The sequence below is a fragment of the Heloderma suspectum genome, chromosome 1 (genome assembly GCF_057233095.1).
Source record: "Heloderma suspectum isolate Gila_16-S chromosome 1, 16-S_ref, whole genome shotgun sequence".
NCBI classification, from domain to species: Eukaryota; Metazoa; Chordata; class Lepidosauria; order Squamata; family Helodermatidae; genus Heloderma; species Heloderma suspectum.
This window is the reverse complement of record NC_139458.1, coordinates 114,903,546-114,917,690: the sequence shown is the minus strand read 5'-3', so window position 1 is coordinate 114,917,690 and position 14,145 is coordinate 114,903,546. Positions and strand designations below refer to the sequence as shown.

At 43.1% G+C, this 14,145-nt stretch overlaps 1 protein-coding gene across 6 annotated transcripts in view; it reads left to right on the top strand.

Annotated features, from left to right (window-relative positions):
* The window catches only part of SWAP70 (switching B cell complex subunit SWAP70), a 44,137-nt gene extending 32,003 nt beyond the window's left edge, over positions 1 to 12,134 (top strand). For 4 of the 6 annotated variants that reach the window (XM_084854331.1, XM_084854303.1, XM_084854288.1 and 1 more), the window contains 5 exons: positions 1,589 to 1,696; positions 2,632 to 2,798; positions 3,771 to 3,969; positions 4,723 to 4,819; positions 9,000 to 12,134. In XM_084854331.1, coding sequence (XP_084710457.1) covers positions 1,589 to 1,696; positions 2,632 to 2,798; positions 3,771 to 3,969; positions 4,723 to 4,819; positions 9,000 to 9,112 — 684 coding nt within the window. In that variant the 3' untranslated portion in view covers positions 9,113 to 12,134. The remainder of the gene's footprint in view (positions 1 to 1,588; positions 1,697 to 2,631; positions 2,799 to 3,770; positions 3,970 to 4,722; positions 4,820 to 8,999) is intronic. The other 2 variants (XM_084854312.1, XM_084854295.1) reach the window with 1 other exon arrangement.
* Positions 12,135 to 14,145: the final 2,011 nt, after the last annotated feature.

Below are 14,145 nucleotides of genomic sequence, written 5' to 3'. Positions count from 1 at the left end.
AAAATCCAGTAGAACTGTATTTTAAATAATAAAAAGATGGATGGGCCTCACTAACTGACTTGATTGCAGGGGTCCCAGCATCGTTAGGGTATTTTCACATCTGAAATTTGATATACACCCAGTCCAACACAACTTTGATTGTTAGTGTAGTCTAAGAACAGGGCATTTTTCTGTCTAATGGGTGAAACTTACAGCCTGAAACCTTTTCTAATACTGGCCAGCACTCACACAGAGAAGAAACAATACACGAGCATAATGCAAAGATGTGGGAGTTCCCTCTTCACATGTTTTAAACCATACTCAGATGGAAGCAGGGAAACATTCCGGTGGCAGGCAAGAAATGTAACTAAGCTTGCCGAATTCAAACTGGAACTACTAGTAGACAACATACATACCGAGGACTTGTAGCATTTAATTCAGGCCCTCACTGAATTGTTTGCAGAGGGCATATTCATACATTGTTTTCGGAAAGCCTAAGAGATGCTTATTCAGCCCATCCAGGTTGCTTTGGTCCCACAGCAATTGTGATGAGCCCCCCACCCCAGCACCACTACTGATCTCTGATAGCTTATTCAGCAGGGTGAGAGAATTATGGGGCCAGCAGGAGTGCCATAGTAAAGACTGAGGAACGTTCCACAAATATTTCTTTCGATACTAGTTCCTTATTTCCAGTTTAGCACAAAGTACCAAACAGTTTAGAAATTTCTGATCAGACATGCCTCAAGAGTTGTGGTTACCATGCTTGAATCCTGGGTCCAGTTCTCCAGCGTTCCTTCTCTAGTTGTGTAATGTAAGATAACACCTATTACTTCCTTATCCCGACAGAGCACAGTTAGGCTGGCAATGTGTATAGGAGAGCTGAAGGAAAGCCCCAGAGAAGTTGCTGCTAAAAGGAAAAACCAGACACTCCTCAGTGTATGCAGAGAAGCATTTTAGCATGTGCCTCTCTGGGTCCCAGGCATTGTTTGCAGAACTGAAAATCAAAGTAATGTTGACCTGTGCCCTCCACATGAATGTGTGGTGATGCATGTGCTGCCCTATCTTTTTGTGGTCTACACGGTGCTCTGGTTTTTCCTCATAAGACAGGGTTGTCTTTCTTTTCTTTTTCTTTTCTTTTTTTTAGCATATGGCACCATTCATTTTCTTGGATGTGATACACTAACCTTATTTCCTGCTCGACAGGTATCTATGGATAGTGCTTCTGTTGTCCCATGTGCTACTTGTTTTTTGTGAGCTATTGTCTCATTGATATGGGTTAATCAGTTCAAAATGTTTTGAATGAAGCCTCAGCCTAGGCTGCTGGACTATCTGACTTTTAGGTCCTTCCTAACCTTACAGTGTCATGATTCTAGAGCTTGAAAATTATTTCAACCTGGCTGCACATAGTTTCTTATTTATTATTTTTAATTTATATCCTCCCTTTCAATAGGATTTTTCCCAGGGTGGCTTACAACACATTTAAACTAAAAATATGATCAAGTAAAAAACACTGCAACATTAAAACTACATAATAAATAGTTTATCTGTACCTGTGCATATTCATGAATCAGTAGGAGATTTCTGCTACTTTCTTCCTTCTCCAACACAGCAACTTGAAGAAGCTGCAGCTCAAGCTTCAGAAGAAGAGAAGAAGCGTCTGCAGACTCAAATGGAACTGCAAGATCGATTCAGTCTTGAGCTGGAGAAAGAAAAAATGGTAAGTATCTAAGGACAGCAAAACAATTAACAAGCTCCCAGTTGTTTTTTAAAAATTATTATTAAGATATTTATAAACCATATGTATGTGGATGTGGCGTAGTGGTTAAGACACTGAACTGCAGACTGGAAGGTCGGCAGGTCAGCAGTTCGAGACCCGAGTGCTGCGTGACGGAGTGAGCTCCCGTCTTCAGTCCCAGCTTCTGCCAACCTAGCAGTTCAAAAGCAAGAAATTGCAAGTAGATAAATAGGTACCACCTCGGCGGGAAAGGTAACAGCGTTCCGTGCACCTTGGTGTTCAGTCATGCTGGCCACATGACCACGGAAGCGTCTTCGGACAGCGCTGGCTCTTCAGCTTAGAAACGGGGATGAGCACCGCACCCTAGAGTTGGACACAACTGGTTGGGGACACCTTTACCTTTACCTTTTTATGTGGATGAAAAGGAAAAATCAAAGACTTGTAAACTTACAAAGCATTGGGAGGGGGTGTTCTTGACAGGGGGGGGAAGGACTTCTTGTCTTTCATAGAAGGATGAACGGTATCATTTGTTCTGAAGCAGGAGTGGGGAACCTCTCTCAGTCCAAGGGCCAAATTCAATTTTGGAAAAGCTCTTGGAGGCTACATTCTGGTGCTGGGTGTGGGCAACAGGTTTGAGGTAAAAGGGGCAGGACCAAAAATACCACCATATTGTAGCTTAAAACTCGTACCACCAGTAACTAAGCCTTAGGAGAGGCATTTCAACCTTTTTGAATGGGGAAAAACAGCACAAAAGCTGGGAAACTACCAAACCATTGGTGGGTGGGGGAAAGAGGGTGGGGCCATCTGGGGAACTCTAGTTTGGTACCCTAGGGAGGCCAAATTTGGCCCGTGGCCCTGAGGTTCCTCACCCCTGTTCTGATGGATGATGGATGAATTCCTTCATTTCATGTTGCTAGATAAGACAGAAAATGGAAGAGAAGGTTGCCCAGAAGTCATCTGAGCTAGAACAATATTTCCTGAGAGTCCAGGAACTTGAGGAAATGTATACGCAGCTACAGGAGGCCTTGGAGGATGAGAAACAGGCACGCCAAGATGAGGAGACTGTCAGGAGACTTCAGGCCAGGTCAGTATGTAATTTTATAGAATAGGAATAAATCTCAGGCTAAGCAGTACTGAATGAAGGGCTGCCATTCATATATCTAAAAGAGTGGAATGCTTGAAGAGGTATAGAATTGTAGGATGACAAAACAACTTTAAATCATTCCAGCGCTGAGGCAGGATCCTCCATTCTTGAACCCCTGTAATAGATTGTTCCTCATTTTCTGTTTCTGGCATTCTACAGCATGGATGACAGGGAAACAGGGTCTGTAAAGACCAGAGTTGTCTGTAGGTCAAGAAATAGATTTAGGGCACAATCCTATGGGATGTACCCTCGGTATTCATAAGCCTCCAAACTCGGGGACTTACGAGTGTCCAGTGCAGAGCAGGAGGTGCCTCATGTCTCCCACTCTGCATTTTAGATAGATGGGCGATTTCACCCATCTAGCGGAAGCTTCAGGGAGGGGAAGGGAAGATGGCTAGGGATACCACGTAGCCCCACGTTCCTAGTCTCCTCCCCTCCCTGCCTCAGGGAACGGCCCCCCTTTCACCCCCTGCAAGTTCATGTTTACAAGCTCGTAGCAGCAGCCAGTGTGGTTCTTTCCATGCTGGTTGCGAGGGGACAAGGAGTGTGGTTTCTTGGCTCGGAGCTCAGAGCCAGGAAACCAAAATATCCAGTATCCCTGAGACACTGTCTAGAGGTCATAGGATTGCTCTCCCAGTGAAATCAGATATGTGAAGCAGTTAAGCTTTGCTACATGCTAAAGGGGATGATGAAAGAATCCTAAAGGTAGCTACAGTTCTGATCTGGGAAGGGATTTCAACTCCGAGTGTGATAGCTTGTGAGGCGTGGAGTGCGAAAATAAAAGACCTTCTACTGACCTGTTCTAACCCTATACTTTTTAGCCCACCTTGAGAAGAGATTCAAATTGTATCAGTCCATGGATAGTGTAGTTCCTAAGGTGCATACTCGTCAATTACTATATACTCTGTCTAGGCTACTGGAAGAAGAGTCTGCCAAGAGAGCAGACATGGAGAAATGGCACTTGGAGCAGCAACAGACCATTCAGGTGACTGAAGCAGAGAAGAAGGAATTGGAAAATCAGAGAATGATGAAGGAAAGGGCTCTTCAAGTTGCCATGCAACAGTTAGAACAACTGGAATTGGATAGGAAGCAAGCACTTGAACAATATGAGGTGAGCTAGTGCGATATTCCATGTCAGCTTGCCTCAGATATCTGTTGGACAGTGGTAGATTAAACAAAATGCTATTAAGAATGGGTAACAGGGCAGTTCGAGCCATAAAGTTTAAACTCTCAATGTAAATTATCACCATTTTGCAGTGACAAATCATACATAGAATTGTGTCTGTTCTTAGTGGACCTTCATGTTTGTATCGTGTAAACTAACAGCATCCCTGGCATTAACAGGAAATTATCTTGCCTGTTGGGAATTACCAGGGTTAAAAACAGTGTGGTCCAATGATAGAGTGTGTGGACCTAGACCTGGGAGAACAGGGTTCAAATACCCCTCCAGGAATAGACTCAGGGCCTCTTCGAAAACATAGCCATATAGTAGCATGGGATAAATCATAGTGGTGCTGGCATCTAGCTCAGTCCATGGATGGCTAGCCTCCAGTTGGCAATTGTGTGGGTCTGCCAGCATACACAAGATTCAGCCTAAATGGGCTGTTGCATACACTATAAATACCTGCCTTCAAGTGTATATCAGTTGTATATCATGTGCTGACCTTGGCTGAATCCTGCACATACCAGCAAATGCATGTGATTGCCTTGCCTCAGGCTGATGCAAACATTCACTGAAATGGTCATGTGAAAAGGCTTAGCTTTTGTGGTCTTCCTAGAGTTTCCCTCGCAAACTAGAATTTTTGGCTATGGAACGAACAGAACTTTTACTGTTAATGCTTAAATTCATTGAATCTTGTTTTAGGAGGTAAAAAAGAAGTTGGAAGTGGCAGCAAGCAAGACCAAGAGCTGGAAAGATAAAGTAGCCCATCACGAGGGATTAATTCGATTAATTGAACCAGGTAGGAAGTAACCTCTTATTTTAAGAACCAGCACAGTTGCTGTTAGCTATTTTTATATGCAGTTACCTATTGTGGTTTCAAAGAAGCCTGAACTGATCCATCTCCCTCACCAGGTCCACTTGGGTACTTAGTCTGAGTGTTTGTACCTTTTGTTGGGCCGGAGGGACAGATTAGGGACGTTGCTGGTGTACCAACCACCCCACTGCTCAACAGCCTCCCTGATCAAATTGGCTAAAATGGTCTCTGGTGCAGTGTTGGAAAATCCCAGGACAGTTTTTCAGAGGGATTTCAATACTCACATTGGGATCTGCTTTGAGAGGTTCAGACTTCTTGGCCAACATGACAACAAACAGGCTGTCTCAAAGTATCATCAGCCCAATGCAGGACATACACTAGACCTGGTATTGCTCAGGACACACCCTTGATCTGGTATTTTCAACTGAGCAGCAAGTTATGGTCTGTGGTTGGGGGAGAGGGTTCTCTGTGACCCTGTTGTCAAGGTCAGATCATTTGCTGGTGAAGTTTAGATTGATATGAAGAGAGACTGAAAGAACTGGGCATGTTTAGCTTTGAGAAGAGAAGACTGAGGGGAGATATGATAGCACTCTTCAAGGACTTGAAAGGTTGTCACAGAGAAGAAGGCCAGGATCTCTTCTTGATCATCCCAGAGTGCAGGACACAGAATAATGGGCTCAAGTTACAGGAAGCCAGATTCCGGCTGAACATCAGGAAAAACTTCCTGACTGTAAGAGCAATACGACAATGGAACCAATTACCTGGGGAGGTGGTGGGCTCTCCCACACTGGAGGCCTTTAAGACGAGCCTGGACAGCCATTTGTCAGGGATGCTCTGACTTGGATTCCTGCATTGAGCAGGGGGTTGGACTCGATGGCCTTGTAGGCCCCTTTCAACCTTACTATTCTATGATTCTATGATATGATTCTATGATAATTTCTAATCCGCTTTGAAAGAATGGTAGATTTATTCAGATGGTTCCCCCCCACAGACTTATGGAATTGGAAGCATTCCTGAATGTTCTTGGGGTGTTTCCAGTTGACATGGCTGGTGCTCCTGTCAAAGCCCTGGTGTCTCTTTGGAATGGTGAGATGGATGCTTCCAAGCATCCTCTCCTGAGATGTAGGGTCTAACCAGCTCCTTGGTTTACCAGGATGCTGCAGTCTACGAAACAGGCAGGATGATGGCTAGAACACTGATAGCACAAGATTCATTGTGACTATGATTGAACACAAATAAGAGCACATTATTGTCCCCAATTTGTGGTACTGATGGCGGCAAAACAACCTTGCTTCTCTGCCACCATTGCATCCTTAGAAAGCTATCTAGCAGAGCTTTCCCAGGCAGTAAATGTGTTATTACTAGACCATCACCTGGTACCAGTGTAGTAGAGCTCTCAGAGGTCTGCTGTGACAGGTTTGTAAGGCACTTCCAGGGTAAAGCCACTCATATTCACACTGAGCATGGTGCCATTATTGTACAGTCCCTGTGACGATGTCCACAGTTTGGTTGTATGGGATCAATTCCAGTTTATGAGACCTGAGGATATGACCAAAGTACTTGAAGGGGTTTGACCAACCACTTGTATGTTAACAGCCTATCTTGGCTATTAACTTCAAGCCAGAGGAGATTGAGAGGTGGGTCTAAGAAGTGGTTCATGCTTCTTTAGGAGAGGAGGTGGTGCCAGATGCTTTGAGGGTGTTTGTGTGGCCAGTCCATAAGAGACCTTCTTTGGACCCAGGAGATCGTAACAACTATCACCCAGTCACTAATATCCCTTCTTTGGGCAACGTGCTTGAGAGGATGGTGGAGGTTTAACTCTAGGCACTTTTGGATGAAACAGATGATCTAGAACCATTTCAGTCTGGACTCAGGCATGGTTTTGATACCAGAACAGTCTTGGTCTCCCTGATAGATGACCTGTGTCAGAAGAAAGTCAGGGGAAGTGCAACACTGTTCACCTCTCAGCAGCTTTTGATACCACCAACCATGGTTTCTCACTGGATCAGTTCTGTGGGCTGGGGTGTAGGGGCCATCGCGATACGGTGGTTCCACTCCTACCTGCAGGGTTAGTTTCAGAAAGTAGCATTGGGGGGTACTGTAATACTGCTTGAATTGGTGGCACTTGTGCTGTGGAGTCCCATCCTGCACAGCCCCATCTTGTCTTCCATGTTTTTTAACATCTATATGAAGCTGCTGTGTGTAATCGTGAGAGGATTTGGAGTGAAGCGTCACCAGTAGGATGGTGATATACAGCTCTGTTCCTCTCTATCCTATGAATCAGGTAAGGCTGGGCAGGTGCTGGACTGTTGCCTGGCTTCGGTAATGGGCTGGGTGAGGGCCAATAACCTGAGGTTGAATCCTGAAAAGATGGGGGGTGCTGTGGACAGGTGATTCTTATATCACGGAATACAAGAAGTTCATTTATGTTCACAAATCATGTGGACGTGTCCTGTTCACAACTCCGAACATAAGCGCAAGCAGGAGAGCATGTTCTCCAAAAATGTTCATAATTCCCAAAGTTGCATTCATGTTAAAAAATGCACATTTTTTACACTTTACGCTATTTATTTATTGCATTTATATCCCACCTTTTTTCCTCCTTAAGGAACCCCAGGCAGTGTACATAATCCTCCTCCATTTTATCCTCACAACAACAACCCTGTGAGGTGGGTTGGGCTGAGAGTCTGTGACTGGCCCAAAGTCACCCAGTGAGCTTCCATGGCTGAGTAGGGACTAGAACCCGGATCTCCTGACTCTCAGTCCAGCACTCTAGCCACTATACTACACTGGCTATGGGGGGGAAGTGTCATTTTGGTGCAGTTTTTTAAAATGTGCATGTTCTCTGTTTGAAATGCACACTTTCCCTGTTGCAGCAGAACAAAAAAACAGCAATCAAACGGTGGAAACTAAGCAAGTTGAGCTTCAAGGTGGTGTTCGGAGAATCTCAGTGATAATGGAAATTGCTTGTTCGCCCATCCCTAGTGTGCAGGCTTTTCTAAATGGAGTTACACTACCCCTAAAACAGTATGTATGTAGCTTGGAGGTACTCCTGGGGTAAGATCCAATGGGGACCTATTGCTGGTGACAAGCACTGCCAGTTCCTGGTGCGCATGTGGCCAGCCCTGCCCAAATGACCGGAAATGCAAGTTCATGGAAGGTGCGACTTGCCCCTTCCAGAAACTTGTGTTTCTATTCGTTTGGGGGCTTGTCCTCGGAAGCACTACATTGCTGCCGCTGGTGGTAGGGGCTGGCTGTGCATGCATTGAGAACCAGCGGTGCTTGCTGTCAGCAGTAGGTCCCCATTGGATCCTACCCTTGGGTCCGATGTTGTCACTGGAGGCTCACGTAGCCTCAGTGGCATAGAGTGCCTTTTCCCAGCTTTGGCTGGTGTAGCACTTACGACTGTTCCTGGACAGGGGTAGTCTGGCTACAGTGATCCATGCTCTGGTAATCTTCCAACTGGATTATTGTATGTGTTGTACACAGATGCCCTTGAAGACAACTTCAGAGCTTCAGTTTAGTGCAGAATGTGGCTGCCAGGACTTATCTGGCATAGCCAGGTGCATGGTGTTACACTGATTCTGAATTACATTGGATGTCTGTTCGCTTCCAAGCCCAATTCAAGATGCTGTTGCTTACCTTTAAAGCCCTAAACAGCTTGGGACCCAAATACCCAAACCATTGCCTCTCCCTTTACCAGCCTGCCCATCTCCTAAGGTCTTCAGAGGAAGTTCTTTTCTGTGGTGTGCCCTGACTTTGGAATGCCCTCCCCACAGGAGTACAAATGGTGCCAGCTTTAAAGTCTTTTTGATGCCAGATCAAAATATGTTTATTCACCTAGGCATTTTAAAATTGGTGTATTGTCTAGTCTGGGTTTTCATTTTGCTTTTAGCTGCCTCTGAATTGTTTTATGAAGATTATTCTATTGGCTTATGGTATTATAATTAGTTTTAATTCATTGTTATGATTAGTTTTATTCTTGTTTACTGTATGCCACCTCAGTACCTCTGAGAATTATGGGTAATTACATTTTAAATCATTTGTTTTGATGGGGTGTACTACCCCATTTTGGCACAACTAATTACAAGTAGCAAAGCATGACTGGAGTTGGATTGAAGTATTGGTATTTAAAGCACTCCAAGTAAAATATTGTCTCTTATAGGTTCCAAGAATCCTCACTTGATCACAAATTGGGGACCAGCAGCTTTCACTGAAGCTGAACTTGAGCAAAGAGAGAAGAGTTGGAAGGGGAAGAGGAGCACTCCTGAACAATGAACATGGCTTAAATATTTTTGGGTGGGTGGGAAGAAATCTAATTGGTAAATGAAATAATATGTGCCACCTTATTATGAAAATAAACTTCGCTCAAGGTTTCCATCAATAGACTGGATCGGACTACAAAATATAAACTGTGGACTGCACATTATTGGCTAATGCATTCTCATGCCCTTATATAATGGGAACCAATAAATTATAACAGAATTCAGGTGGGGGTGGTCAATATAGCTAGAAGTCCACAAAAATTCTGTTTGGAACAAAGTATTCAGATCAAGAAAATTTGTTTGTTTTGACTTCAGTTGTGCTTTTTACAATTTGAGGGGGAAAGAAAAGTGAAACACAAGGACCATTGTGGGACAATATGAGCCTGTTCACATACTCAGTTATCTTAGGCTAGCTAAAGACTGTAAACTCAACCTGTTTGTTATATGTTTGGGGCAATAAAAGATGGTGTAAACAGTAGAAAGGCTGTTATCTTTCGTCAGTTCAGACCACAGTCTGATGGAGAGAAGTACAGCAGTCTGTTCAATTAATCAATTTAGCCACTAAGGAGGTGTGGCTAAAATGCCCTGGAATTCCGTTCTCATATAGATATGTGATGCTATTGCAGGAAAACAGCTGAGATGGTAAATCTTTACCATCTTTAGATGGTTCTAAATCTTAGCAAATATACTATAAAGAAAAAAGTGGCAAGATCAAAGGTTGGATCCAGATTTAAGCTGGATCAAGTGTGCTGGGGAAAGTGGACTTCCCCACACCTCCTTTCCCACAACAGCCCCTCTAGCCCCTAAAAATGCTACACAAGAGTCAGGAGACCCTGCTGAATGAGGTGACCTGGGGGGTAGGGGGAATCCCCCCAAATTAGGCAAAGGAACCTTCATCGAGCAGAGTCCCTCATGTGGAAGCCAGATCCTGGATCCATCCCCATGAATTGTGTGTTAAATATCACCCAGGCCTCCTTTAAATTTCTGATTAGTTAGTGATATCTGTCTGCAAATGGTAAACAACTGCGAACTATTTGTAATTTTGAGGAATCCAAATACCTTTGTTGGAAGATAGCTTTTGACAGAATTCTGGCAGTCCTTTTCTATTTCTAAGAAGCCTGGTTTAGGAATTCATAGCCCAATCCTGGCACTGTGTACTCCTGAACCTTTTACTCTGAAATAATTTTTTAATAATTGGCTTTTATTTTTGGTGGGGTTTGGGGGGTATTTCTTATATATTTAGAGGGGAAAGAGTTTGTTCAGTATTCTTGCTGTCTGCCTTCTGTAAACACAAACATTCAAAGTATTGAAATGTGATTGAGTAGGGAGAGGATTTTGTCCCATATATTTTCTCTCAGGCATCAAACACCAGAAGTTTACTGTGCTAAACTTTTCAGATTAAGCATTGTGCCCTAAAGACATGTCTGTTATGGAAATATTTGTAAGAGGCGCATCTCTCTCTCTGCCCCCCCCCCCCGTTTCATGCAAATCTCTTGTAGACCAGTGTTATCCAAACCTTTGGTACTTGGTACTTGGGGCACAGGTTTTTTTCTGGGTTAAAATTGGAGGCACACATCACTTTTTACATTCAGACATATACATATTTCTCTATTCCACTCCCAGAATAATGGGCAGGCATCCTCTGTGCAACTATATGATAGACAGTTAATACTGTCCACCAGTGTTTCACCCTCCCCTTTACCCAGTGAGCGAGGGATCAGAGAGGGCGCTGTGCTTTCTGGGCAATGGTGATGCCTCTGGGATTCCTCTTCCCCCTGCTCTAGTGTGGGCTTTGTTGAGGAATCCTGGAATGTCCTAATTCCTTCCCTTGAAATTTTACCACTCATATATTGGCAGGGGGAGGGGAAATCAGTGTTGCATGGGTCCTCCCCACTTTGGATGGTAGATGCATCTAACATGGTCACTTCATTTTTCAGACAACACATCAGTCAGTCCCTCTCATGGTGCACAGTTTGGGAATCACAGCTGCAGACTGCTGGTCTTGTTTTGAATGAAATTATCTACACAATTTGCTCTGCCTGACTAAGGATGCAGTCCTATGCACACTTACCTGAGAGTAATACAGTGGGTCTTCCTTCTGAGTAAACTTGCATAGGTTTGTACTGTTTGTCAATCGACTACTTTCTGAATTAGAGGTATCTGCTCATGTAATTTCTTTACAAATGGTCCTTGCTTACCAAACATGTACAATTTTCCTATACAGTCCAAATATTAGCGCTAATAGTGCTAAATTATTTTGCAGGTAAATAAAATTAATATTTTAGATTTAAACTATTTGAATATAGAATAGCATCACTGGATTTTCTATATCTTAATACCACAGGAACAAAACTTTACGATCTTGAAGAGCCATTCCATTAGTTCTGGAACTCAGTAAGGGAAATCATGCAAGCACTACTATGCATCTCTCCATTCATTTCATTAGAGTGGATATGAGTTTCTCAGGCAATTAATGGATGAAATTAATTGAGTGTATGTAGTAATAATGCTGGCTGAATTGGGACCTCCATGATTTTGGGCATATCAGATAAGAAGCAAACATAATGTTGAAGAGTCCTAGCTCCATTGGGCTTTGTGTGTTTAGCTCCATTTGTTTTTACTAATTGAAAAGCTTTTGTTTATAAAAAATGTTTCAACAAATGATTACGTGCATGAATATTAATGCACATTATGTGCATGAATATTAATGAAATGCAGTTTCTCAAACTTGTAGTGACTGTACAATAAACATTAGTTCTTTATGCTGGAGATTTGTTCACATTTCTAACTTGATTTGAACCAATACTAGTCTTGTTATACTGTGTTAAAATCTGGGAAGTAAGTTGGGGTGATATTTCTAATATCCAAACATACCAGTTTGATGTATATTGATACATTACATTGGATAAGCTACATTAATATTTTTGCTAACTACCATAGTATGTTGGACCAATTTAAGGACGTGCCAATGATGCATGTTTTCATATGTTCTGTTTTTACTAGAGCATCTATTAAAATGAAATAAGTGTAACGTCCATGCTTCCATGTTTGGCTTGTCTCATATTGGGCTGGGTGGTGGGATAGATAGTATTATTAAGTACAAAACTGAATGAAAAACATATTGCCTCTTGCAGTCACACTTTACCTGTTGTTGTTTATTCATTCAGTCGCTTCCAACTCTTCATGACTTCATGGACCAGCCCACGCCAGAGCTTCCTGTTGGCTGTCACCACCCCCAGCTCCCCCAGGGTTGAGTCTGTCACCTCCAGAATATCATCCATCCATCTTGCCCTTGGTTGGCCCCTCTTCCTTTTGCCTTCCAATTTCCCTAGCATCAGCATCTTCTCCAGGGTATCCTGTCTTCTCATTATGCGGTCAAAGTACTTCAGTTTTGCCTTTAATATCATTCCCTCAAGCGAGCAGTCTGGCTTTATTTCCTGGAGTATGGACTGGTTTGATCTTCTTGCAGTCCAAGGCACTCTCAGAATTTTCCTCCAGCACCACAGTTCAAAAGCATCTATCTTCCTTCGCTCAGCCTTCCTTATGGTCCAGCTCTCGCAGCCATAGGTTACTACAGGGAATACCATTGCTTTAACTATGCGGACCTTTGTTGTCAGTGTGATGTCTCTGCTCTTAACTATTTTATCAAGATTTGTCATTTCCGTCCTCCTGAGAAGTAAACGTCTTCTGATTTCCTGGCTGCAGTCAGCATCTGCAGTAATCTTCGCGCCTAGAAAGACAAAGTCTGTCACTGTCTCCACATTTTCGCCCTCTATTTGCCAGTTATCAATCAAGCTGGTTGCCATAATCTTGGTTTTTTTTACGTTTAACTGCAACCCAGCTTTTGCACTTTCTTCTTTCACCTTCATCATAAGGTTCCTCAGCTCCTCCTCGCTTTCAGCCATCAAAGTGGTATCATCTGCATATCTGAGATTGTTAATGTTTCTCCCAGTGATTTTAACTCCAGCCTTGGCTTCATCAAGCCCAGCATGTTGCATGATGTGTTCTGCGTACAGGTTGAATAGGTAGGGTGAGAGTATACGACCCTGCCGTACTCCTTTCCCAATCTTAAACCAGTCCGTTGTTCCATGATCTGTTCTTACCGTTGCTACTTGGTCATTATACAGATTCCTCAGTTGGCAGACAAGATGACTTGGTATCCCCATACCACCAAGAACTCGCCACAATTTGTTATGATCCACATAGTCAAAGGCTTTAGAATAGTCAATAAAACAGAAATAGATGTTTTTCTGAAACTCCCTGGCTTTCTCCATTATCCAGCGGATATTGGCAATTTGGTCTCTCGTTCCTCTGCCTTTTCTAAACCCAGCTTGTACGTCTGGCAATTCTTGTTCCATGAATTGCTGGAGTCTACCTTGCAAGATCTTGAGCATTACCTTACTGACATCTGAAATAAGTGCCACTGTTTGATAGTTTGAACATTCTTTAGTGTTTCCCTTTTTTGGTATGGGGATACAAGTTGATTTTTTCCAATCTGTTGGCCATTCTTGTGTTTTCCAAATTTGCTGGCATATGGCATACATCAGCTTGACAGCATCATCTTGCAAGATTTTAAACAGTTCAGCTGGGATACCGTCATCTCCTGCTGCCTTGTTATTAGCAATGCTTCTTAAGGCCCATTCAACCGCACTCTTCAGGGTGTCTGGCTCTAGCTCACTGATCACACCGTCAAATCTATCCCTGATATTATTATCCTTCCTATACAGATCTTCCGTATATTCTTGCCACCTTTTCTTGATCTCTTCTGCTTCTGTTAGGTCCTTGTCATCTTTGTTTTTGATCATACCCATTTTTGCCTGGAATTTACCTCCGATGTTTCTAATTTTCTGGAAGAGGTCTCTTGTCCTTCCTATTCTATTATCTTCTTCCGCTTCCGCGCATTGCTTGTTTAAAAATAATTCCTTATCTCTTCTGGCCAACCTCTGGAATTTTCAATTTAATTGGGCATATCTCCCCCTATCACTGTTGCCTTTTGCTTTCCTTCTTTCTTGGGCTGCTTCCAGTGTCTCAGCAGACAGCCATCTT